We start from the raw sequence: 26,517 nt of genomic DNA on the forward strand, positions 1-26,517 counted from the left end.
TTCCCAGGCCAAGCACTAGGTTGCAGCTTCTAGAATCTCATTTAACAGAACCCATTATCTTGCCCTTCCCAGGACTTAACCTGTATCTCTTGTTATTTATTTATTTATTTTGGTTCAGTTTTTCAAGACAGAATTTCTCTGTGTAGCCCTGACTGTCCTAGAACTAGCTCTGTATACCAGGCTGGTCTTGAACTCACAGAGATCTGCCTGCCTCTGCCTCCCAAGTGCTGGGGTTAAAGGTGTGCACCATCACCATGTAGCCTGATCTTATCTTTCTCACTACTTCTTTCCTTTTTGATTGTGAACAAACTTCTTCATGCCATCAGGGTTTTTAAATAGTAATAAATTAATAACAATAATAATAGTGTGTGCATGCAGGTATGCTATGGAGTACATATGGATGTTGGAGGACGATTTTGCAGAGCTCATTCTTTCCTTCTAACTTTTCCTGGATTCCAGGGATCAGACTGAGGTTGTCAGGTTTGATCCATTGACACACTTTAAGTGCCTCTCTCTCTGGCAGGCATGTTCTTTCCCTTGAAATTTTCAGAGATGGATCTTTTTCAACTTTCTGGCTTAACTGTTCTTCATATGGCAATGCCTCCACTGACTATACACTTTAAAGTAGATCCTATTAACTAACCTCATGGCATTCATTTGGCTATTTTTTACAACATCTGCTATTAGCTAATATTCTTAGATTTATCTGTTGATCTTATGCCTCTATGCTTTGGGAAATAAGTCCAGAAAGGGGAGGATTAAAACCTAGCACTGGGCTTGAAACTATTGCCAGGGTAAGAAAAGTATCCACTGTGCATTTAATAATGCATGAAGAAACACATTCTATCCAGGTGTTGGTGTTATGCTTGTAATTCCAGCACCCAGAAATCAAAGAAAAGAAGATGGCTGTAAGTTCAAGCCCAGTTTAGTTTTCATATCAAGTACCAGGCAAGGTAGGGCTACATGGTGAGCTTCTGTCTAAAACTAAAACGAGCACACATGCCAAAACAGCAATAACAAAAACACAGTTAAAGGCAATGCCCAAAATTTTGGTTGACAGATTGGGCAGCTAATGCACAGTCCACAGGGTATCCATGGATAGACAAAAGAAAATGCTCAATCCTTTGGGCAGTTATGAACCCTGAAGAATACATAGGCACTACAAAGCCCATTCTGGGCTTTGCTGTAAGCATGCTACACATACGCATTTCTTTGATCATCACAGCAGCCTGTTATTTGAAGATAATTATTTTTCCCCTTTGGAAATGATAGTTGGAGTTTCTTTTCAAGGCCATAAATCTGGTAGTTGGCAGAGCTGGGATTTAAACTTCTCTTGCCCCATTGTGTATCTTATCTCTCAGCAAATAGGGTTATAGAGAGAAAAGATGTATGGGAATTACACAGTTTCTTCCCAAGTCCTCCTATTGCCCAGGTTATCCTAGTTTCAGGGACTGGAAACAAATGGTTCCTTCCACCAGTTTGCAGCCATATTTCCAATTGCAGTTTGCTCTCACAAGGCAATGCTGATCTTCCCACTCACCCAAGGAGATGCTTTCCTTTAAGCAGTTCCACAAGCTCACTGACATGCAATACAGTCCTTCACTCAATTTTGCGCCTGTCTCCCACTCCAGGTACCATATCTGTGAACAGCAGGCGCACGCCATTTACCGCCAGCGGTGAGAGTGAAATCTTGGACCTGGAGGGGGACATGTATCTGGGCGGACTGCCAGAGAACCGAGCTGGTCTCATTCTCCCCACGGAGCTCTGGACTGCCATGCTCAACTATGGTTATGTGGGCTGCATCCGTGACCTGTTCATTGATGGGCGCAGCAAGAACATTCGGCAGCTGGCGGAGATGCAGAACGCGGCAGGCGTCAAGTCCTCCTGTTCACGCATGAGCGCCAAGCAGTGTGACAGCTACCCCTGCAAGAACAATGCTGTGTGCAAGGACGGCTGGAACCGCTTCATCTGTGACTGTACGGGCACCGGCTACTGGGGAAGAACCTGTGAGAGAGGTGAGTGGCATTTCCGGGTCTGAGTGGAGCCTTACATGGCCTAGGGACATCTTTGCTCACCCTGCGATTTTCTGCTTCCAAACAACAATGTTGGATCTTGTGGTTTCTGCATCTCATCCTTTCTAGTGGTGAATGGCTAAATTGTTTTTCAATTGTTTTTCAGTTAGATTGTAGGAAGGGGAGCTTTATAATGAATATCCCCATGGACACCATACACTTTAAATATCGTCTATGGATTGTGAAAGTTCTAGAAGTACCCGACTGTTTTTTTCCCTTGAACTTATGCTTTCTTAGTGGTTCCTGCAGGCTGACTCCTGGGTTGGTCTACAAAAGCAAAATATGGAACAAAATGTGTCTATCTCCATCTTCATGGAGCTGCTTGTTAGCATTAAACAACTACTTACAAACATGGTGATCTCTCGAACCAGTTGGGGTAAGAATTTGGGCCCTGACATCGTCATATGAGCTTCACCAAAGCAATATCTCTGTTGCTTGATTTACTCATTTGTAAAAGACAGGCAACCAGAAACCTATCTCATCAGATGTTGATGATGATTGAGTTAATGGGTTCCAGAAATGTGGAGAGCATTTAGTACCTGTTCGTGATTGCTCTGTAGTTAGTTATTAGCATGAACTTCATCAAAGAGAAGGTGCAGAGGATTGAAGAGACCTATCATACTGCAGGATTTCACACAGTATTTCTGTAAAGAAGCAGGTTGGAAGAGTCGATGCAAAAAGGTGGTAGGAAGGAGTGTGATTTAAAGCTGAAGGTAGACGTGAAATCTGGACAGAGGGGGAACATGTGTTTGATGCTTTCTCTTCTTCTAAACAAAGTTGTAAGGAAATGGCGTAGAGGCGAAAGCTGACCTGACAGACTAGGCAGTGTGCCATGGATTTCCTCTCCATGCACAACATCTGACCTGACACAATAGGCAGTGTGCCATGGATTTCCTCTCCATGCACAACATAAACATTTTCCATTTACTCTAAACATAGTTTGTGCAGAAAAAGAAGATGTGAAAGTTAACAAAAGAAATGTCAGCAAGACTAGGAGATTCTTGTTTGAAAGCCATGTCCAGGTGGCATGCTGCTCTATTTTTATAATGGGGCACACAAAATCATGCTGGCTATAGATTGTAATCACCCCCTTTCAATGAAAGGTCACTTTAACGAATTCTTGAATAATTCGCAGGACCTCAGTCCTACAGTTTTGATGCTAGGATCTAGAATCTGTTCTAGGGGAATTTATCACTCATTTGACTAAACAGTGCAGGCTGTTACAAAAGAAGGAGAAGATATCAGTGTGTGTTCTGCTAGAAGCCAGAGGAGGAAGACATTGAGAGATACAGAATAAATAACTGGAAGACATATCTGTGTGGCTTCATTGCTGAAGATCAACAGAAATCAAGCTCCTGGGATTGGAACTGTGATGATGGGAGAGACACTGGGAAGGGTTGGAGTGGTGTTAAGCATTTGCTTTCAGAGAGTGTTTCTTGTGAGTTCCACAGTGTAACATCAAGAGAATAAGAAGACTTCCTACGTTCCCCCAGCTCTCTCTGTACCATTCCTTTGATGATGCTGATACTAATAACCAATTATAAACCAATCACTCATACATACTAAAGGCTCTCCACATTTCAGAAACCCATTTTCAAGAGAACTGCAAGTCTTCCCTACAATCATACCAAAACAAGACACAGGACTTTATAGTGAAGGAGAAAAAGAGAGCATTCTTGTAGCTTTAGAATTTAAATTTAAATTCAAACCCACTGCATTTTCAAAGCAGCAACAACCATGATATGAACTAAGATGAGGAGGCAGCCATCTGGAATGGAAATAGGCCACATGGGGTTGCTAAGTCTGTCAAGTGCCCGGACTCTTTCCAAATGTCTTTGTAGGTTAGCCTACCCTGGTGCTGGTTTGGAGAGGTGGAGCAGTCATTTGACCTTTGGGATGTAAGAGACTGATTTGATGTAAGCCAAAGTATTGATGATATAACACTGTCTGTAAAAGCAATGTAAGAACAGAAGACTACCTCAGATGTCTCATTTCTTCCTCTTGTAACTCACAGGCCTTGTGGTGTGGAGGCAGGAAGCAGTGACCGTAACCAGCTGTGCAAGGTGTTTATGAGCTCACCTATTCCAAGGGCAAATCAGTGGGAGATGGTCCAAAACTGGCCAAGTACAGTGAAAGTCACTGCATCTTTTACATTGTCACTTTTGACTAGTCATTAAAAGGCAGCTGATTGGGGATATATGAGGGACAATTATTCTTGGTACAGTGCAGCCAAGAGCCATCCATTTTGGCCAAATGAGAGGAAGCTTAGCAAATTTAAGACATTTGATCTATATATCTTTCAAAGTCCCAGACGCTTGTACTGATTGTATTTTCCCCCCACTAATTGTTTTTTGCCCCTGTACTGTTCCTGGCACCATGTTCAGAATGAATCATTGTAGTTAGAAAAATGATGGGACTGCACTGTTAGTGAATATAATAGAGCTTTCCAATGACATTGTCTTTCCCTCATTGATACTGATTCCTCGCTGGAGACTTTTGAGTATTTTTTCTTCACTTTGTATACATTTTTGAGGCCTATACCTAGACACTGTGACCAATAAAAATAGCACAGCTCAGGGGACTCGTATATGGCCATCTGAAAGGAGCAAATGGTAATGTCTGATGTGTTTAATGTGTGGTAGATGTGGGACATTTTAGGACAGATAGTTAGAGTGGCCACTTTTATGTGGGGAAACTGGTAATTGGAAGAATAATGTCCAAAAGTTCTTGAATTTTCTTGTTCCTATTTTTAACAGAAGTGTGGTGTTTTCCACTTCAGATCTTCAGAATCTACAGGCATTTCTGACAAGTAATATTTAAGCAAGAGTGTTTCACATTCTCTTTGTACAGGACCATATGTCCCTTTGGGTTAAGAAATATTTCCCCATCAACCATAATATCACAAGTAGCCTTCTCTCATATTTCTCTAATTTTTTTCTGGAATCTCTAATCTTAACCATTTGTACTGCTATAATAAGACTAAGAATATTATCAAGATGCTGTGCCCTTCTGAGCATTTAAATCTCTGGCTCATTTATATCAATTATCTCACAGTGAGAACAGTGATATTAGTAGGAGCCAATGGGAATAAATTGAGGAGGCAGGAGTGTGGTAATGGAAACTTCAATTCAGGGTTGGGCATGGCTCAGGTATGACACTGGATGAAAATTGCCAATCATCTAAATTATATTGGCCTAATGGTCGCTTCTACATCAATGTTGCCCTCCATAAATAACAGAATAAAGCAAGGGAACTAGGAAATATGTAAGGATGGAGACTAAGGTAATTTTCTGGGGTAGCTTTCTACTTAGTTAAACTGGACTACCTTTGTTTCTGTGGCATGGCTTGCCACTATTTTAAAAATATATAGATAGTGATTTCCATCATTATTGTTATTGGCCTTTTTGGTGTTCTATCCATAATGAGGTTGGAGCCATATTTGGAACCTAAAAACAAAAGCTAGTAGGAGCTACTTAATTGTAATCAGTTAAATTGAAAATTGGGAAGATGACATGTTCTATGAAGTCCTATGATATCTTTTTAACGTTTATTTATTTGTGTGTGTATGTGTGTGAGTGATGGGATGAGATTTGAGGCAATCTTGTGTGAATTGGTTCTCTTCTTCCCAGGTAGTTTCTGGGGACTAAACTTCAGTCACCAGTGCTTTTATTCAGTGAGCCATTTAGCTGGCCCCTATAATGTATTAATAGTGGATATTAATATATATATATATATATATATATATATATATATATATATATCACTGAATCTATCTTATTCTGTCCTGGAATTGTCCTCTCTTGGAAAGCTATGGATTCTTGACCTTCATTAATATAAGGCAGTCTCCCTTTCATTGTGGTTAACCGGTGAGCTCAGTTGGTGAGAATTCTGGTAAGGCAAGTATGAGAATTCAGTTCCATAGTGGACCATCAAGCTAAATCTGAGTCTGTTGCACTTTCTATGTTCATCTTTAAATAGCTTTGTTTAAATATATATGGGGTTTATTGGGGGGGAAGTTCATACTTATAAGAAAAATAAGATGGCACAGTGTTCGGAGGCAAAATGACCTCATGATTAAAGAGAAGATCTTTAGAGTCAAACAGACCTGGAATTGTGTAATGCTTCTGTTATTCATTAGCAAGATGACATAGACTCCCTTGTTCTACAACTCAGTTATTTACTGATGAAATGAACACATTATACTTCCTGATTAAAGAATTTGCTTTTCTTGAAATCTCCAGAACCATGACATCAAGGAAGTGGGCTTTCACAGAATGGCTATATGGAAAAGTGTCAGTCAAATGATGATCTTAGAAAGGAAAGCAGAACATCTCTAGGGACCCCAGGTCACTGTGACTGAGATTCTCTTACCTCTCAGTTCTAAACTTGCTGATTCACAGTTTTCATTTTGCATAAAATAAGAACAGGACTATTTCATATTGTTGTGTTTGTTTGTCACCACAGTGGTCTGCTCAGTCCAATGGGAAAGTTACTTGGAATAAATAGGCCAGATCATATGTATGTACCTGCTAGAATGGCCCCTCAAGAGGAGACATTTATGAACTCAAGCCATCTCATTGAGATACCAAGGTCAAGAGCTTGATAATAACAGGAATTTTTAGTTCTTTGACACAGAGGCTACCCAAATACATGAATATATTGTAACATTTTCTCTTTTTGAGGATTTTTTCCCCTAAGAGTAGGAACACTTGATACAGTATCTTCCACATTCTGTCCATTACCATGTTTTTGCAGAATCACAGGGCCTTCTCCTTGTTCAGAGGAGTTGTATTTAGGGCAATGGACATGGTAGACTAAAACAATTCCCAAGAAGGAAGATGTATTCAATTTTCAAGTGCTTCAGAGAGGTGAAAAGTCCAAGCCTTCTGTCTAAATCAGGAGGATGGATTAGATTTTTTTCCTAGCAAAAATTGAGACTTGCTGTTTGCGTTGTTTAAATGAAATGCTCCTTTAACTTTAAAGCCCTCTTTAGTTAAGGTGTAGGGAAAATACAAAAAGTGACAGAGGCCGTTGTGGATCATTTATAGTTTTAAACTTACATGCTATTTTGGTTCTCTACCTATGGATAGTGACCCCTTTGGGGTCACATATCAGATATTTATATTACAGTTCATATATAACAGTAGCAAAACCACAGTTGTGAAATAGTAATAAAATAATTTTCTGGTTGTGGGTCACCAAAACACAAGGAACTGTATTAAAGGGTCACAGCATTAGGAAGATTGAGAATCATTGCTATTAAATAATTAGATACACATTAAATAATTTTTGGAAGATGAAGTACCGAGAAACAGGGAAAAAAAAACACTCAGGGCTTGAACACAATTAACTAACTTTTAAATCAGTTAGTCCTTTCCCTGTTTTAAGAGTTTGGCTATTCTTATGTACAGATATAATTAAGCTATTAGAATAATCTGCGTTCTCCTTTTCCCACTGAACATCATTGAAACCTCAAATTTATCTTCCTGTTATATATTTATATACACACACATGAATATGTATGAACACACATATATATAAATCACACACATATATATATATTATATATATATGTATATACATATACATATATACACACACACACACACACATATATATATATATATATATATATATATATATATATATATATTCAGTTAATACAACAATACAACCTTATTGTGTTCATATGGTTAAGGGCAGGGTACCCTGATCCATATAGCCTTAGATGGTTATAGACTCCCGGCCACTTGAAACTGCTTCATATTTCATGTTTCCTTATTTTGGCCATCTTGTTAAATGCTGAAATAAAAATTTGACTGTGCTCAAGTGATTTCAAGAGCATTAATTTACAGATTCATGAAGTTAAGGTAGGCAGGGCATGCTTCTCCCAAGCCTCTGAAAATTTGTTTATCTGTAATATACATGTGCCCAAACCCAAGAATAAAGGTATTAGGTCTCTTAAATGGCTTGTTCCAACAAGGGAAGATGGCATCATCATCTACCCTCATCTTTACTGAGGAACTAATTTTCAGTCAACTCTCTTGTTGGCCATGCTCTCCTGGGTGGCAAGAACAATAGCAATACCAGCAGTAGATTCTGCCTAGAAAGGCAGAGGTACAAGTCACAGTGAGGCTGAAGTGTGTCATGTGAATGTCATACATATATCACATGGAAATCAGGAAGTCAGAAAGCAATATGGGGAGTAGATTGAATTAGGGTCATCTGTGATTCATCCTCATTTTGGCAGGTGGAGAATTTTAGCCCAGAGAAGTTAATACTGCTTTATTTTGGAGCTAGAGTAATTAGAATTTATGGTCCCTTGCTCCTGTTCCATTTCTTTTCACAACACACTAAGAAGTCATTCTCATCATGTACACAAAATCTGAATTCCAAAATCAATAAGGAAAAGAAACAGTGCATGAAATATATTGATGTGCCCATAATCTCTAGCACTGGGTTATACACATATTCATGCTGTGTGATTTTAAGTGTTAGATCACTTCAGGTTTCTGTTTCATGTCTCTGTCTGAACACTCCCTCTTACTCATTGCCACAGAGTATCAAAGGTCATCCTTGTACCCGTGATTCCAAAATTGGAATCTGTAGCCTAGGACTCTCCACAGAAACTGAAAGTTCTTCATCCCCATTTTCCACTTTGGCATCTCAGTTTAAAAACTGAGATGACAACTGCAATCTGAGCTCTTCTCCCGTGCATCAAAGTTCTTTTACTTTCTCCTTCTCCTAGCTCAGTAAATGGCATCACCACTATCCTTGGCATTTTTGTTACATTTTTCTCCAAGAACCAAGTCCTGAGAGTCTTTGCATGAAAACATCTTGAACCATGACAGGGCTAAACACTGATATTTTCTTTGGACAACTAGATATCAAATAGAACATAAAAATGAAGGTCACACATCTGCTTTGTGGCATCTATAGAATATTACAGGGAATGACTGATATCTCTGCATATTTGATACATTTCTACCTTCAGTGACTTTGGTTTAAGTAGCCTTGGGTCCATAAGATTTTAGGAAATGAAACTATTATGCTTGTCATTGAACTCGAACATTGGCACAGGGACTCAATAAACAAGTCTTCAGATTCTTTCCACATTAAGATAGAGAATGTGGTCTTGAAGACACACTGGTAAAAGACATGTTTCTGTGTCCTCCATGAGCCTACAATGTAGCAGAGGGGATAGAGGCATAATATTTAAACTTTAATGTCATCTACAAAGTGTGGTAGTTCAAAGGGTAATCATAGGAATAGAAAAACAGCAATTAGAAGATGTGATAGCATGGCATACCACGTTATCAACTGTTCTGGTCTGAATAACTAGTATGGGAGCGACAGCAGCTCTGGACTCCAAGGTCAAATACAACTGTGCTGGTTGTTTCCACTTATGTCCATGTCACTGAGGACAGGTTCTGCAGTGTACCTGTGCTCCCTACCTCCCAGGATACCTAGATCCTTTATTTAGATATACGACCTTGAGATATTTGGTTCCTCTGGCCTCTCTGTTCTATAAGAATAAAATGAGGCAATCGGTTTCATGCTCTCTTAGGGCCCTTCAACTTGAAAACTCTGATTCTCAAATGTCATCAGCTTGGCAGTGTCCCCTCTGTTCCCAAGCAGAGGGATAAAGGTGAATGAAGGGCAGAAGAGGACTGTGAGTACCGATTTCTTGCAGTTTACAGATCTCTCTTGGTCAGGATGCTGGCTCTAGTTATATGAACAGTGCAATGAAACTTTTACTTTTCTAATGCATTTGTCCAAAAAAAAAAAAAAAATGAGTGTTTTGTTGTATGAGGTGAACTTCAGGTTTATAATAGAAAACATTTAATTGACAGATTAATAAATATAGCCTGGACTTTGTTCAGAGTATTAAAAGGCTATGTCTATTTTGGCTCTTTGTAATCTTTGCAAGGATAGTGACATGCATATGAGGAGTATCCTATGAAGTATGCAGATCATTGACATCATTGTTTGCGTGGTTGCTTATGTCATTTAATGAGTCTATGCTAACATCCAGCACACCCCTCACATTTTAGTCTCTTTTGTTTTCTTCAGTTCTTCAAGTGTCCCTTCCCTATGGCCAACATGTGATTTTATGAAGCATCATGGTGCGTGAATGAGCATGACCTACAGTTACTTCTCCTGGTTGGGGTCTGAGCGGCTCTGATTACAGTGCTCCCCTTGTCCCAAAGAGGAGGTTGAGACTATAAATTTTTGTTCTTTTGAAACTACCATGTGGGGACACTGGAGATCTTTTGTTCTTTTTTAAAAGTCTGCCATACTCTTGCACAGCCAGAGAAATGTAAGCGTCGGTCAGTTGTTTGGTGCAGTGTGTGAAAGCTGCTTATACCTTCAGTGACTGCAGTGTCCTCAAAAGCAGGGACGCAATGGCCATTTACATCTTTGCTCAGTACCTTTGTTATTGTGTTTGCTAAAAGTGGCTTAACTGCCAGCAAACATCTGCCTGTTATAGTACAATAAATCGAGATGCTGCTAAATTATGAGGAACAAGTGCTTCAGAACACAGCACAAGGGGACCATTGCAAGCTTTTCTATCATCGCTGGCTTCATGGTTCCTTTCACAGATAGGCGAATCCTTCTTTGCTCCAGTTTGGATGAAAAAGAAAGTTAAGAGGCCTACTTTTTATTGAAAGGAATTATGCATCTGCTCTATGTTGAGTCCTTAATATGTACTGGATCATTTCACACTTACATCCTTTCTGCAGATGATATATTATTATTACCACTCTCTAGTTGAAGAAATTAAGGCCCAATTCATTCCAAAATACTGAGTATGTGCTATGTGCTAGATAGTATGTTTAATATGAGGTAGATTATGATTACATTCATAAACAGAACATAATGGTGTGGTATCCAATAAAGGTGGTATACCAATGCAGAGAGAAATTCCATGGGAAGCATCAAAGATGTGAATAATGCTAGATCTTAGGTTTGGTTGCAGAAACTTGAAATCTAGATCTTCCAGGAGTGGAAATATAATATTCCAAGCAGAAGGGAAACATACCCAGAAGGCTAGCAGGTCCATACGCACGAGTGCACTGGCATTAAAAGAGAAAGAGATAGATCTAGTTGAGCTACGTAGACTAGAAGCTCAGTTTAGACACACACCTAATAGAGGTAGAAGGGCAAAATCAATAGGACTCAGTCACTCACACCTCCTAGCTAGAAGATGGCCAGCAGTAGATGAAAACATGGCTATGTCCATCAAAGTCCATTGTTTCTTGTGGCTGTCTTAAGTGAAGATCTTGGGAGGATTGGGGAGGAACAAGGCCACCATTAAGGAGATGCAGCAAGGAGTTTCACTGACATCTACTTTGGTGCCTGCTACTCTGTGCTTCAGTTTTCATACCTACACTTAAAGCATTGAGAATGGCTCTTTAGTTGCCTTGATGGGATGCTCTGTTGTATAATGCAGTGTTCCCAATGTGGGCCCCTCTGAAGTAGAAATTCAGTGATTTGACAATGAGAAAAAAATAAACTCTGGAGCCACTGGGACTTTTCTTTTTGTTTCTTTTCATTTTTTGGAGGGGGATATAATGATGTTGGCCAATTACTAGTTTCTTATTGGCTAGCCCTGTCTTAAGTATTAACCCATCTCTATTAATCTAAGTATTTCCACGTGGTCTCATCTTACCGGAGAGAGGGCCCAGGCCTCTGTTCTATCAAGTCTCTACATGTTGACTTCTCCACTGGGACTTTTCTAGCTTTCTCATATTTCAGCATATGATATGAACAGTAGTTTAAAAGCAGGAAGAGGGAACCATGACAGCACAGAGTGTGTTTTTTCTTTACATTTCAAATAGTCTGAGAGTGGCATTCAGGCATGTGTTAGGAATCTGTCATGGTTGTAGCGTACTCAGTGTAGCTTTGGCATGTACTTGGTGGGAAAATTAGCTGCACTTTGTCCTTAGTCATCTTGCAAAAGTGTCCAGATAAAGATTAAGATTAAACTAAAAGATCAATTCTTTAAAGATGGGAAGTTACAGTTTTAATTTCTTCCCATTTTGCTCACTCCTTCACACTTTATAGAACTGGTGGTCATAATAAGGGCTGTATATGCCTGTGTGCCTAAGTCATGTGTATAGTTGTCTCTTTCCTGTCTGAGATAGTCCTCCATTTTATTGTATCATGAATTCTATTTTAATCCAATCTGAAGTCAGAGGGAGGAAAGAATAGATATGTAATCCTCATGGATAAGACACCCCAACCCCCAAATTTAAAACTGAGTTGGTCCAAAGAAAACTCAACAGAGTACAAAAGATACCAAAATTACATGTCTTGTCAGTAGAACAAAGGTGAATATATCTAGCAAAACCACTCCTACTCTCGGTTTAAATGAGGAACTGTGGCCTCCAGGTGGGAAGAAATTGAATGGCCCAAATAATGGAATGAAATCTTCTTGGATTTATAATTTGGCTATCCTAGAATTGGATGTTATGAAGCAGGAGCATTATCTGTGACTATTCTGTGGAGATACGTGAAGATACATATTTGTATTTCCAGAATTTTGTAAGCAGTAGAATGTAGCATTATAGTGTTGTTCAATTAGTCTTCAATAATTTATTCTCCTTGGTAATACTTATTTGAAACATTGGGAACTGACTGAGAGAAGAACTATGTGAAGGGAAGATATGCAACAGATTCTTTTTCTCTTTCATTATCCATCCTTTGCACCCCACAAGTAATAAATAAACCCAGTCCAACAGAGATATTTTGTAGTACCAAGTCAGAGCTGAAAACTGGGGGTATGAATGGCTCTTGAAAGACCCCCTCCTGTGGGCTATTGGACAGCTATTTCCCTGGCAAGTAGATGTGATCTTTCTTTGAGAAGATCATTTCATGCTTCTTAGCATGTTTAACCTTTACAGCAAGGCCTTCCCATCAAAATGACAATCCCCAACAGTGCTTTCTAAGAGGCTAGTAAATTAGAAACCTTATGAAATCCGTGGGATTAGCATGCCCCCCTTCTTTGTTCCTCCAGGGAAAGAAAGCCTTTCAGATTTTAATCTTCTCCACAGGCCCCTTGTCTGAAACTTCCTGCTGTGGCCTGCTGGTATTCGAATATTATTTCCTTATAGTTGCTCATGGCCACATCCTGGCACCAGCCAACGCTGGCACATTCTTTATCACCATCAGAGATGTTGTGAAAGAAAGATAACTGCTCTGATTTTTTTTAGTTGAATTCTTTACACCCCTAAGACATCCTTTCTGGGTCTGAGGATAGTAGCTGATTCGTATTAGGCCCATGAAGGCAGGATGATGATCAAAGCCATCATCTTTACCCAGCTGTCTCTGCTCTCTTTATCCCATTGCTCCAGTGCTAAATTTGAAAGAAAATTGTTTTGCATGCCCCCCCTCGTGCCCCTCTGCAACAGCCTAGCATTGTAGTCTTCATGAGACAGAATCATTTCTGGTGGGACTTCACAAAGTCAAGACCATGTTGGGAGTAGAAACAAAGGAACAAATTATTTGACAATCATGATAGCCGTACAGGGATAGAAGTATTCATTGGGATTGGGAATAGATAAACCCTCTGTGTGTGTGTGTGTGTGTGTGTGTGTGTGTGTGTGTGTGTGTGTCTGTATGATAAAAAGGACCTACAAAACAAAGTAGTTTTGGAGCTTAGTTTAATATCTACTGCATATACTTCCCCTTGAAAAAAATTTCCTAAATGTTTTATGGGAATGTTTTCCAAGGTTTCATGAGTTATACTAATGACTTAAAGTAGGCAGCTTAATTACTACAATACCTATAGAAGAGAAATGCTGTTCTCCATTCTTAATCTATATCTGAAGGTCAAGGATAAAGTAACTTGCCCAAGCATAAGTGAAGTAAGACTACCCAGCTATAAGACAGTTCTGCTGGTCTTCTGTGCCTTTTAAGTTCTGATACTGCACTTTTATGATCAAGCTCTCTTCTTATCTAAGCAAGGAGGGAGGTGGCCCTTTCATGAAACAGTGTGGCTGTTTATGGTACAAATCAAACAAATTCATATTATTGAAATGAAGTCTCCTCCTCCCCCTTCTTCTCTTGGGCAAATTTATTTACTAACAAAAGTATATAAAGTTTCTTTCTGTAATGCCTTTCTTTTGATCTTGATTCAGGCCCTGGAACCCATATAAGGTTATACTTAGTGAAGAAGTATTGGCTAGTACTGGTATAATGGTTGTACACATCTTCAAGCATCTCCCTCAGAAGCCTGAGACAGGAGGATCATGAGTTCAAGGCCAGGGTAGGATATGTACTGGGTACAAGTTCAGCCTTGTCTTCAAAGCAATGCCCTATCTAAAAATATCCCCCTCTGAAGACACACACACACACACACACACACACACACAGAGAGAGAGAGAGAGAGAGAGAGAGAGAGAGAGAGAGAGAGAGAGAGAGAGAGAACAGCAACTAAAGACAAACCTAAACCTAAATGGGTACACTTAGCCCAGGTGCTTTCTGTGACATGAACATTGGGGATGATAGAGCCAATCAAGATAAAACCCTTTTTTAAAGACAAATATCCAACCTTAGATATTTAAAGAAAACTTGTTTTTTCCATTGGACTTTCCAGTCACTAGTTTCTTTAACTAGTCCTTACAAGTTGTGATTTGGAGTTTGTAAATAATCCAGTAAATAAAGTCAGAGAAGTAAGGGAGAGGGCATGTGTTCACTGAAGTAGAGAATGGCTTCTTGTTTAGCAACTGTTGGGAAACAAGCCATGCGTGTCTAAGCTACAGAGGTGAATTATCGGTTAAGTAATGCAGATGGGCATTACATATTACCACATGTATGGATGGTAAACCTCTGTTTTCTATAGGAGTCACATTTGTTTATTTGTTATCCTGCAAATGTGTGTGTATTTGGTCCACAATAGAAAATTTATTTATTACTTCATCTTATTTACCAATGTGGTCCTAGACTGAGTGTAGTTACATCATACATTTTAGAAGCAAAACCAAACATACACTTGACTTTTCGAATATCTCAGGATATCACTTAGGGGGAAATCACAGTCTTGCCAAGTAACAGCTAATACAGAATTACAGGATGACAGAACTGGTCGGGGCCTTAAGAAGTTAGCTATTTTGGTGCTCACAATTTATAAAGGAAGAACTGAGATCACAGTGGGTGGTAAGACTTGCCATCTCGTGGGTAGTAAATGGACACAGGAGAATTCTGAAGTTAGCATTTTGAATCCTGGTTCAGAGCTGTCTATTCTAGATCAATGTCACAAGGTCCTCTTGCTTATTATGCCTGTGAGCTTGTCTTCTTGTAGCATTGATAATGAGATCTTGGGATAGCAGAGCTCAGAGACTCTGTACATAACTTGGTGGCTCTTTGTGAATTTTAGTATTTAATAGTCCATTTATTTATTTCACATAAATTACTAAACTTTACATTATCAACAGGTCTGTTTGAAAAGAGACAAGTAAAGAAGCCATCTGAAAATGCAGATTTCTGATAAAATCCACAGAAGAGAAAAACCCCTAAAAGGCCAACCTAACGTAGAGAGTATAGGGTTGTACTGGAGGCATCAAATCAAATTAAATTAACACTTAAGAATATATAAAAAGGAAATCAGGTGGTGCTGGCACTCGCCTTTCATTCTAGCACCTGGGAGACAGAGGCAGGCAGATTTATGGATTCAAATGTACCAGCCTAGTCTACAGGTAGAGTTCCACAACAGCCAGGGATACATAGAGAAACCCTGTCTTGAAACACACACACACACACACACACACACACACACACACACACACACACACACACACACACACGGAAAGAGCTCTTTACATTGATTAAGCATGTATGGTATGCTGACATAATTTGATACTTAAGATGTATAAGGTTAAAGGGAACCAACTGGATTTGATTGACAATTTCATCACATGTATTTCATATGTTCTTGAGCATGCTGATAACACCTCCAAGACTCATTCACTCATTTTTCTGTTCCTTAAAATGCTTCTGAAGCATTTGTGAGGGTTAACTAAGGTAATTATGTAAAAATTTTAGCAAGTCTGCATCTTTGTAACTATTTAATATGTGAGTAGTATTCTTTTCTTGTTCCATTTTAGAAGTTTATGAGGTTCATAGCATCTATATTTAGGCAATTAAACTAAGGATGCAAAAGATTAAATAACTTGTCATAGTTAACTGATATTGAAAGTAGGGAGATTTTTTTTTCTTAACACAGCCTAGAAGAGTTTCTGCTATATTTGATCAGGTATTTCAGGGAAGAAGGAAAAGGTGTGAGAAGTGGAAGTTAGTCTCTGTTTTCTTGCAACTCCATCCATCCTCTAGGGTGTTTAGGAAGCAGACATGATGGATAAGCTGAGATAGGTGTTAGCCACTGGAGTGAACTCAAAATTCAACAAAAGCAATCATACACTTGAACATGCTATTGTCTATACAGTTATTAATAGAGGAAAAGTCTAAGGATACATGGGATTTGGATGGGAAGATAACCATCAGTATGACAAAACTTTTTCTGTTATAATTTACTTAGCACTGTAACATGGCCAAATTCATACCTATAGCCGTACATTGTGCACATGTATGCACACATGAATACTTCTACTCACAGTATTTCATCTGTATAATGTTTCCCTTGTCTTTCTCCTTCTCTGGACTATGAACCATTAAGTTTGCAACTCTAGTGCCAAAGTCACAAAGGGAGCTCAGTGTTATTTGTAGAGGAAAATAATGAAGGATTAATTAAAGTCTAATTTAGTGGGAATAATTTTAAAGTTAACTCAAGCTCACATTCTATTTTATTACTTTATGGGTCCATAGAAGCTCAGTGCCTGGTGAATATTTGGTCTCCCTTCCAACATGTTAGAATTTTCTGGTGAGCAAAAATAGAGATATGGCTAGAGTAGAATAGAGTAGAGTAGAGTAGAGTAGAGTAGAGAGACTAGGCTAGGGCCAGCATCAGAAGCAGAGACAATATTTCATATTACTTACTGGGAGCAGAGGGTTAGGTAAACTAGGAAGGCAATAGGAGAAGCCATCTTGTTACATAGGGCAGGCATCGTCTCTCTCTACTCATATTGTATGTAACAAGCAGTGTCCTTGAAAGAAGGTGAAAGGAGGTTAATGAGTGATTACCCTTTGCTTCCCCTCACTTCTTGTTCCCTTCACCTTCCAGCCCCCTATATTTTCCCTTCTATCTCCTCTCCTATGTCTTATTAATCCTCTTGTTTTATTGGCCCATAATTAACATACATAGAGTAATTTATTTTCATTTTCTCTTTTAATGAGCTTTTTAATGAAATCAACTTGCATTTATTCAGAATGGTTGGACAGGGGGTTAAGGGTTACCCAAAACCATAGGGTGTGTGGTACGTAGTGGTCATCTAGCTAAGTATTGCATAAGAGAGGGGGAGACCAGGGCCTATGATCTCTCTAACCATTTTGTATATCCTGGAAACTATTACCTTGTTAATTATGTTAAATGGGGAAACAGTATAGGCAAGGGGAAAACAATGACCATGAAACTGGCCGAAATATGTGAGAAATACACTGTGGAAGACTAGCAACTCCTACTTGAGGAAATGGCTTGGCATCCACAGTGGTGTTACTCTCTGTCTAGTGTGGGATATTTTTCAGGTGCTTTTATGTAAATAGAAAGGGATGATGGTTGAGTGATAAGAAGCAGATATATCCTTGGGAAGATGCTCAAAAGGATTGCTTCTTTGCATTTCCCCCAATGCCCACCATTTCTTCAATGTTCTAACTTAGTCATCAGTTTTCTTGAACCTTCCATCTCTTCTTGCCCATGATCTCTTCAAAGGCATTTATCTTATTTCCAATGTGAATAACATGTTTGACCTCTCCCATTTCCTTTAACTATAGAGCAGCAGTCCCAAGAGTTTTAATAGAACAACTGATGCAATGAATTTTGATTTTGGTAGGATTGTTACTCTATCTTCATAAAAGACAATTCAATAAACCATTCTCAGGATGATAGCTTTGTTAGGCATACTTACCATATTGGTAGAAATCTCATAAAGAGTTATCATTAGTGGTTTATTACCAACATTATAGGTCATGGATCTTCATTTTTAAAAACAAACATTGATTTTCTTTTTATTAGTATGAAAGCAATGTATGTTCACAGTAGGAAATGTAGCCTATGGAGAAATTTATTAATACCAAAATTAGTCCAGTATTTATTTAATGGCAGGCAAAGATAAATTAATTAAAACCAATATAGACATACCAATCATAAATGGACATTATATTAACATATTTATATGTCTTATTCTATTCTTTTGAGGCAACATACATGTCTACAAAATATATCTTAGTGTTATTTTAAGTAATTTTAGTTCCATTTTTTAGTTCTAAATGTTTTGCAAAAATTATCTCATAATCACATAATTATAGTAAGATTTCCATTTAGCATTATGTAACCTTTGCCTCAAATAATAAAGAAATCTTCAAAATAACATTTTTAATTATTTTACAATAGCTGTACTTTACTGCTGTTGATTCAAGAATGTTGTCAACAACGTATCTCAGAAGTTGGTGGCTTATAGCAAACAGTATTTAAATTTTATACCATTGGATCTGTGGATGGGTTGGAGTGGCTCAGTTCCAAGCTGGGAAATGTTTCGACATGGATCAAGGCGTACTGTTAGAATCAGGTCTGTTTCATTGTTTTCATATTTTCCTTGGGTGGGAAAACACTCAGGGAACATTCTAATCTTGGCCAAAATTAGGAATTCAAGAGAAAACACAAAAGCATTTAATTCCTTTGGTATCTTAGTCAATAAATTCACACATTGCTACTTCCTTCCCCTTTTTTACATTCTCTTGATTAAGCAAAATTTTGTATCTAAGTCATGATGTTTAGCCAGTGTAGTTGAATATAACAAGCCAAAATGAGGTGGGCTCATATGTTATGTCCATTATAGATAAGGCAAGAAGCAAAGACACATGTGATAATATGCTTTATCAACTATAATGAAAATTACTGAGCTAAGATAGGTGAAGTAATATACCATAAATACTATAGTTAAAGTTACCAAGACAAGATAGGTGGAACAGTGTACTATATGCACTGTAGCTGATGGTACCAAGAGAAGACAGAGGGGATAATATGCTTTATTCACTATAGTGGGTGATACTAAGCCAAAATAAAGTGGGTTAATATATTATGTTCACTATTACAGGGGGTAACAAAAAGCCATAGACAAAGGACGTGGGAGAATGTGTGGAATTGCTAAGGATTCAGCTTACTCTAGTAGACTACATGATGCATTACTGAATGACCATAAATGGATCAAATAAGACCAGTTAGGAATCCTTTCTTCTGACCTTCAACATGTTCCCATGGACTTCAAAGAAGGTTCCAGTTTTTCTATGACCCATCTTGTACTTTCAGCTCTAATCCATCTTCTGTTTCTGGCTTCATAGACATCTCCCAGACCAGATAAGAAAAGATCTATGTTATTCATGAAGATAATGGTTGTGACTGTCATTTTAGAAAGTCTCAAAGAGATGGCACCTTATCCTTAAGGGATAGTTCTAGAAGGTCATCAGCTCCAGGATCTAGAGATGAGACAGATCTGATGCAACATTTTAAAGTTGTTTCCACAAAGTAAAAATAAGTGAGACTAGCAAAAGCTAATGAGATACTAGGAAAAGCCAATGAAACAAAGTATCTGGTATGGATTCTTCAAGAGCAAAAGTGTAATAGAATTGGTTTTCTCTTTTGTTTTTATGAATATTAAAGATCGCTAAACTGTACCAATTTTATCTTCAAGTCTAGAATCATTTTTTTCTACTTGAGATATTGTTAGGACCTTGAAGAATATGCATTTGAGGTACTGGTATTCAGGCTTAATTCCTGCTAGTTCTGCTCTTAACACTCAAATTCCTACTTCTCAAGCTGACTGACCTCTTAATTTTATTTCCTTTTTCTCTGTACCTCGCTTTCAGTTGGCGTTGAAAAATACATACTGTGTTTTCCAAATGAGATGACATAGTCCTAGAAATCTATGGCCATGGCTACTCTATTATTTTCTGTCCCATGTTCTCATAAACACATAAAACTCAGGTCTGGTGGTAGTCAAAGACTCAAGGCATGAGGATGTTCACTTTTTACCAAAAGACTTACAAGATCTTATTTTAAGCTATTTTTTTGGTTCTTTCATAGTTTTCAGTTTCATACAGTATGTTTTGATTATATTTACCACCCCTAATTCTTCCCAGATCCAGTTCCCCTAACTTTGTGATCTTTATAAAAACCAAAATAAGAACAAAGCAAAACAAAACTCAAGATAATTTGTTCTATACAAATAATCTTAGTTATGTGGCCATCTACTGGAGCATACTTTTTAAATTTTTTAACATGTTTATTCTTCCTTCAATGTATACGTCTTTACTTCATATTGACATTCCATGCTTATAGCCAGACTTCCTTACAGAATCCTTTGTTTCTTTATTAATTTAAAATATAATTTCTGAAAGAAACCAACCTGAATGAGGTAACCCAGTCACAGAAAAAAAAACATGATATGTACTCACTCATATATGGATATTAGACACCTGCAGAGAAGCTAGGAAACAAGGAAGACCCTAAGAGAGACATACATGGTCCCCCAGAGAAGGGAAAGGGGAAAAGGGCTCCTGAGCAAATTGTGAGCACAGGGGGCAGGGAAGAGGAGGGAAGTAGGAAACAGGGATGGGAAGAAGGGGAGGGGGAGAACATGAGGGATCAGCAAGACTGAGTCAGGGGAAGAATATAGTCAAGCAAGAAGAGAGATACCTTAATAGAGGGAACCATTATATGGTTAAAGAGATATCCGGCACTAGGGAAATGTCAAGAAATCCACAAAGATGACCCCAATTAAGAATCTAAGCAATAGTGGTGAGGCTACCTTAAATGCCAATCTGCTATGAGATTGATAACTACTTTGAATGGCAACATCCAGTAGCTGATGGAGGTAGGAGACACCCACAGCCCTGAGCTGTACTCCTGGAATCCAGTTGTAGAGAGGGAGGAGGGATGAGCAAAGGGGTAAAGACCATGCTGGAGAAACCCTCAAGAACAGCTGACCTGACCAAGTGAGAGCACATGGACCCCAGTGGTAAATTTGGTGAACCAGCATTGTATTGAACCAAGCCCTGTGAATGTGGGTGACATTTAGGAGATCTGGGCAGTCTATGGGACCTCTGACAGTGGAACCAGTATTGATCCCTAGTGCAAAAATGAACTATGGGAGCCCATTCTCCATGGTGGGATACTCTCTCAGCCCAGATACTTGGAAGACAGCCTAGGCCTATCCCCAAATGATGTGACAGACTTTGATGAGCCCCCATCAAAGGCCTTACCCTCCCTGGGGAGTGGATGGGACTGGAATGAGGCGGGATGGTGGGAGGCATGGGAGGATGGGAGGGAGAGGGAACTGGTATCAATATGTAAAATAAAATTGTTCTAAATAAAATAAATAAATATATGTACATGACTAAAGATATCATCTCCTAAGGAAAGTGAATCAGAGTTTGACAATGTCAAGGCTAAGGTCAGGGCTACCAAAGGAAAAAGAGTGTTCAGAATTAAATGAGACTATTTAATGTTGATTAGGTTTGGAACTTAGATTCTTCTTCTATGGAGAACTTTCTCAGGTAGGATTTCTTCCAGGAACTTCTTTTTCTAAGTCAACTACACTAAATAAGTAATGGTAGATGAATGTGCAGGGAAGGAGAAATTAACTTAGGGAGATTTGAGGCTGAAGGGATAATATGTAAAAATGAAGCTGTAGAGTCTCACAGATAGCCATGTTTTTGTCACTACCATTTACTTCTGTTTAATGACAATAATTTGAAATCCTAATATAGAATAAATGCAATTATGTAAGTAAAGAGTGCAAATGACAAAATATGTCTTTCCTCCCACAGGGACACAAAAATCACCCTAAGGATCATAGGTGATGGATTGATCATGAAGCTTGTTGTAGTTAGATTTATGTTGTGATAAAACCTTGACCAGAGCAACTTTCAGAGGAGGAAAAAGTTTATTTGGTTTACATATCTTGAGTTATAATCCAATGAGAGAAACCAAGGCAGGGACTCAAGGCAGGGACCTAGAGTAAAGAACTTAATAAGCACCATAGAAGAACTTACTGCTGCTTACTGATGTATTCACTCATGACTTGCAGAGTTTGCATTTGTATTCACCCAATGATCACCTATCCAGGCTTCAACTACAGTCAGCTGGTTCTTCCATGCCATAGCAAACATCAATTGAGAAAAGCCCCACAGGCTTCTTTAAAGGCTAATTTAATGGAGGTATTTTCTCAAGTGAGGTTCCTTCTTGTGATGACTAGCTTGTGTCAATTTGACCAACACCTAACCAATACAAAGACCATCCAATCAAAATCTCTTTCTCATGCATGTGTGGGTGATCTTACTAAAGATGCAAGATCAGTTGTATGTGGAAGAAGAATATGGAAGAAGTAGACCTAAGTTTATCCAGATTTTCCCAGAACGATTCACATAGTAAAGCTTTTCCTCATAGAGGTAATGAAACCCCTGCTCAACTTGCATCTTAATATTTTCCATCTCTGAGACAAGTGCATGAGAAATTAACACAATGAAGGTAAGATTGATGTTGGCTTATGACTTTAGAATTTTCAGTCTATGCTGCCTAGCTTCACTGCTTTTGGACTAAGGAGAGGTAGACACCATGGCGAAGAGGTCATAACAGAGCAGTTTATTTCATGAGAACCAAGAATCCAGGGTCCCCATACCCCAAGTGGCATGCCTCTTTATCTTAATTCTTTTATATAGGCCCCACCTCTAAAAAGTTCCACCACATCTTCATAATGTTTTCAGGTAATAAATCTGTTAATGGATCAACTATTGATTAGATCAGAGAACTCATAGTTCAGTAACCTCTCAATGATTTTACCCATTAGCTAGGAGCCAACACTTCAATATATTTGGAGGGGGACTTCTCATGTGGAAACCTTAGGATTATGGCTTTGATTGTTTTTTTTTTTTTAAATTACATTCTAAAATGTCAAACGCATGCACACATGCACGCATACATGCTCTCTCTCTCTCGCACACACACACACACACACACACACACAAACACGCACACACTTCCAGTTTACTATCATAATAAAGTCATTTTTCCATAGGGCCAATGTCTTCAAGGTTTATAGACAAGAGATCTTTTGTATAATGGTTTTCACATTTGTTATTCAAAATATCATTCATTCAAAATTAGTTCTAAATATGTATCAGATAGCGTGCTAGCTCTTGGTGGGTATAATGGTGAACAAAAACTGATTCATTTTTGGAATCTTTGAGTTCACATTGATTGTTTTTTATTCTCAGCTTGAGATGATGCTTGAGCTGAACTTGATGGAGTGGATTCAGGCCTCTGGGAAGATGTTGTTTCAAAATACAAGGGATGAAAGGAGTATGTACAATTAAGAGTTCAAGGACAGCATGTGTGTCTGTGATGTCACACACAGAGAAGGAATATGGAATGATTGAGGAGGAAAAGAGAAGGCAGAGCTTAATCATACAGTTCACAGGAAGCAGAGTATAGTACTAAGTTAGAATTTATCCTAAGGGCAAACTGTTAGAAGTGCTACAAGCAGGGGAGTGACATGAAAGAATATGTTTATTTTTTTATATTTTGCTGGTATTTTATTTTGGGGACAACAGTTTTTACTCTGTAGCTCAGGCTGACCTGAGTCTCACTAAGCAGCCCAAACTCAAACCCATTGCAATTCTCTTGTTGTAGCCTCCCAAGTGCTAAAATTATAGGAATGGGCCAACTTGTTCATCTCCTAAGCTTATTTAATAAATATAAGTTTGTCTCTAGGTGGGATGTTTTAAGTACTCTTTAAGAAAGAGTTGGTTTTGGAAAAGATCTATTTAAAAGTAAATAAGTGTATGTAAATGGAAGTGGATCAGTTTAAGAAATAGTAGGAGGTCCTGTAATTTTTTTTAATTTTTACTTTTATTGATTTTTCAAGACAGAATTTCTTTGTATTGTTTTGGTACCTGTCCTGGAACTAGCTCTGTAGACCAGGCTGGCCTTGAATTTATAGAGATTTGCCTGCCTATGCCTCCCAAGTGATGGTATTAAAGGCATGTGCCACCAATGCCCAGCAGAGGTCCTGTATTTGTAACATTTGATAATTAAAGGAAAAACAAACACAGAGTGACAAAGGTCAGACTTATTCATGTATGGCTGTTAATATCCAGTAGCAACAGGAGGACTCTCTGGTGATTTGGACTGTAAGCATCCCAACAATCAAGAGGAAAGACAGATTTTCCTTCCTAGGGTCAAGAATGCAGCTCCCAGAGATGAACAGGATCTTTGGAGAACAGCTGAACAAGCAAGAAGTAATGGTTTGGGTTTAGAAGGAACATGGTCTTGCTGTGATTGTTCAAATCCCTGGAGAAACTGATATGGTAGACGTGTTTCCCCCTTTATGCAGGCTCAGTTTGGGAACCAGAGACTTTAGGGGCCTCTTGGAATGAAAGATCTGGTCAAGATAAATTAAAGGGTAAGTAATGAGTCATTGTGAGTATGAGAGGCAAAGGTAGGACGTGGAATATTCTCAGCACCTCAGTGAGTTCTTCCTCTCCACTGGAGTGTGAGGAATCACCAACTTAGCTCATGTTAAGGTATTTAGTAGCATTTTCTCAAGTCTTTTAAATTCCTTTGCCCACACAACATTGGGAGATATCAGAGTTGAGTCATCTTGGCAATAGTATGTTTAACTAGTAAGGCATGTACTGCCTAAAAACTTCATAGTTGGATAATAGAATAACTGTTGTCAGAACCCTAGACCCACAAGAGGGGGATCTTGTGGAGCTAAATATCAACTACTTACTATACCCATAAAGTCACCATGTATCTTAGATTAAAGAATTTGGAGCTCAGGCTAATTGCTTCCAGGAGTTGCTTCTAATCATCTTGCATAGCTTTGTTATCCTGAGGTTTGAGGTGTATATGAAAGACAGTGCAGGATGGTAAATAAATCATAGCTGTTAGACACAAGTAGATGGGTTGGAATCCTAAATCTCCCATTCATTAGCAGCTCTATTTTGATCATAGTATATGTTTTTTCTAAGCCACGTATTCCTTATTTCTAGAATGGGATGATAATTGTTTTAATTGATTTTTGCCCAGTTGGATTGGGGCTTAATAATTTCAGTCACTGTTTACAAAACATGCACTATGTGCTAGATACCCTGCAAATGTTGTCATTACCTTATGTAATCCTATTATTACAACCCAGAGAGTTGGGCAATCATAGTAACCTCACTTTAAAATACACGTAGTTCCAAGCTCTTAAATTAATAATGCCTGGAATCATTCATACATTCTTTTACTTGGACACCTTTTCTGTTCCAGACTTTCTTATTAGCACACAGAGGGGGAAAAAAAAACCCAAAAACCTGCAGCTTCATGGAGCCTGGGGAGTAACGAGAAGAAACAGAAAATAGGATATATTTGACAATATCTATCAGGTCACACAAGTACTCTAGAATAAGGAGATGGAGCAGTTGCTCCATGTTACTGTGTGTAATGTAGAGGAGGTCATGCATGTACCTTTAGACTAAATGATGTTTGCACATAAGTAATACATTAAAGTGGTTCATTTGGGGGTGAAGTTTAGCAATTGATTAATGGTCCCTTTCCCCCTCTGTTTTTTTCTTCTCTCAATAGCAGCTGTATTATTTTCTAGGATATAAAAGTGAGTGGTTTATATACTTCTCTACCTGCCCTTCTACCCATTTAATACCCACTTGGTTCCTGGAAGATTAAGAGACATAAAAACAAGTTGGAAATGGTCCTATCTTTTTAACATCTCGGCTCAGGTTGCACAGATCTGCTGTGGTGGGTTTGGGATCTGGGATGGTATACACGTCTCATTGGTACTCTAGGATTGAAGTACAGTTCCCAGGTGCACAACAGGAAATACGGATAAGATTTGGCACTGTGATAACTTGGCTTGTACCCATGAGACCCTAAACAGCTACGGAGCTCAGGAACTGATTTCCCTGGTCTGAGATCCCTGTGAGCTAAATTGGGCAGGGGGTCTCTGGCTCCATCTGTAGGTGGTAGGGAGGCACTGGAGGTGTGGCGCTGCAGCTCAACTCAGGGAGACCTTTGCTACCCAGCTCCCATTTCCCACCCCCAAGCAGAGGAGGGAACATATTAACTGGGAAGCAGCAGAAAAGGGGAGGGGAGAGTAGGGATGGGAACATTTGCAAATTAATTTCAGAAATCCAGTCTTAGCTATAAACGACAGCTGTGGGTTTAATCACTGAAACTGTCTTTCCATTCAGCAGCAGCATGTGTCCCCCAAGGAAGGGGGGCATTATCAAGCAGTTAAGTACTTAGAAGCTGCTTAGGGCCTGGTTTGCA

At 38.7% G+C, this 26,517-nt stretch overlaps 1 protein-coding gene across 23 annotated transcripts in view; it reads left to right on the top strand.

Annotated features, from left to right (window-relative positions):
• The window catches only part of Nrxn3 (neurexin 3), a 1,441,261-nt gene that overhangs the window by 433,105 nt on the left and 981,639 nt on the right, over positions 1 to 26,517 (top strand). For all 23 annotated transcript variants that reach the window (XR_007835231.1, XR_007835232.1, XM_051196126.1 and 20 more), the window contains one exon: positions 1,632 to 2,015. Coding sequence is in view for 21 of the 23 variants with exons in the window: in XM_051196126.1 (XP_051052083.1) it covers positions 1,632 to 2,015 (384 nt within the window). In the remaining 2 variants the exon portion in view is untranslated. The remainder of the gene's footprint in view (positions 1 to 1,631; positions 2,016 to 26,517) is intronic.

This window comes from Phodopus roborovskii, unplaced genomic scaffold, assembly GCF_943737965.1.
Source record: "Phodopus roborovskii unplaced genomic scaffold, PHOROB, whole genome shotgun sequence".
Lineage (NCBI taxonomy): Eukaryota > Metazoa > Chordata > Mammalia > Rodentia > Cricetidae > Phodopus > Phodopus roborovskii.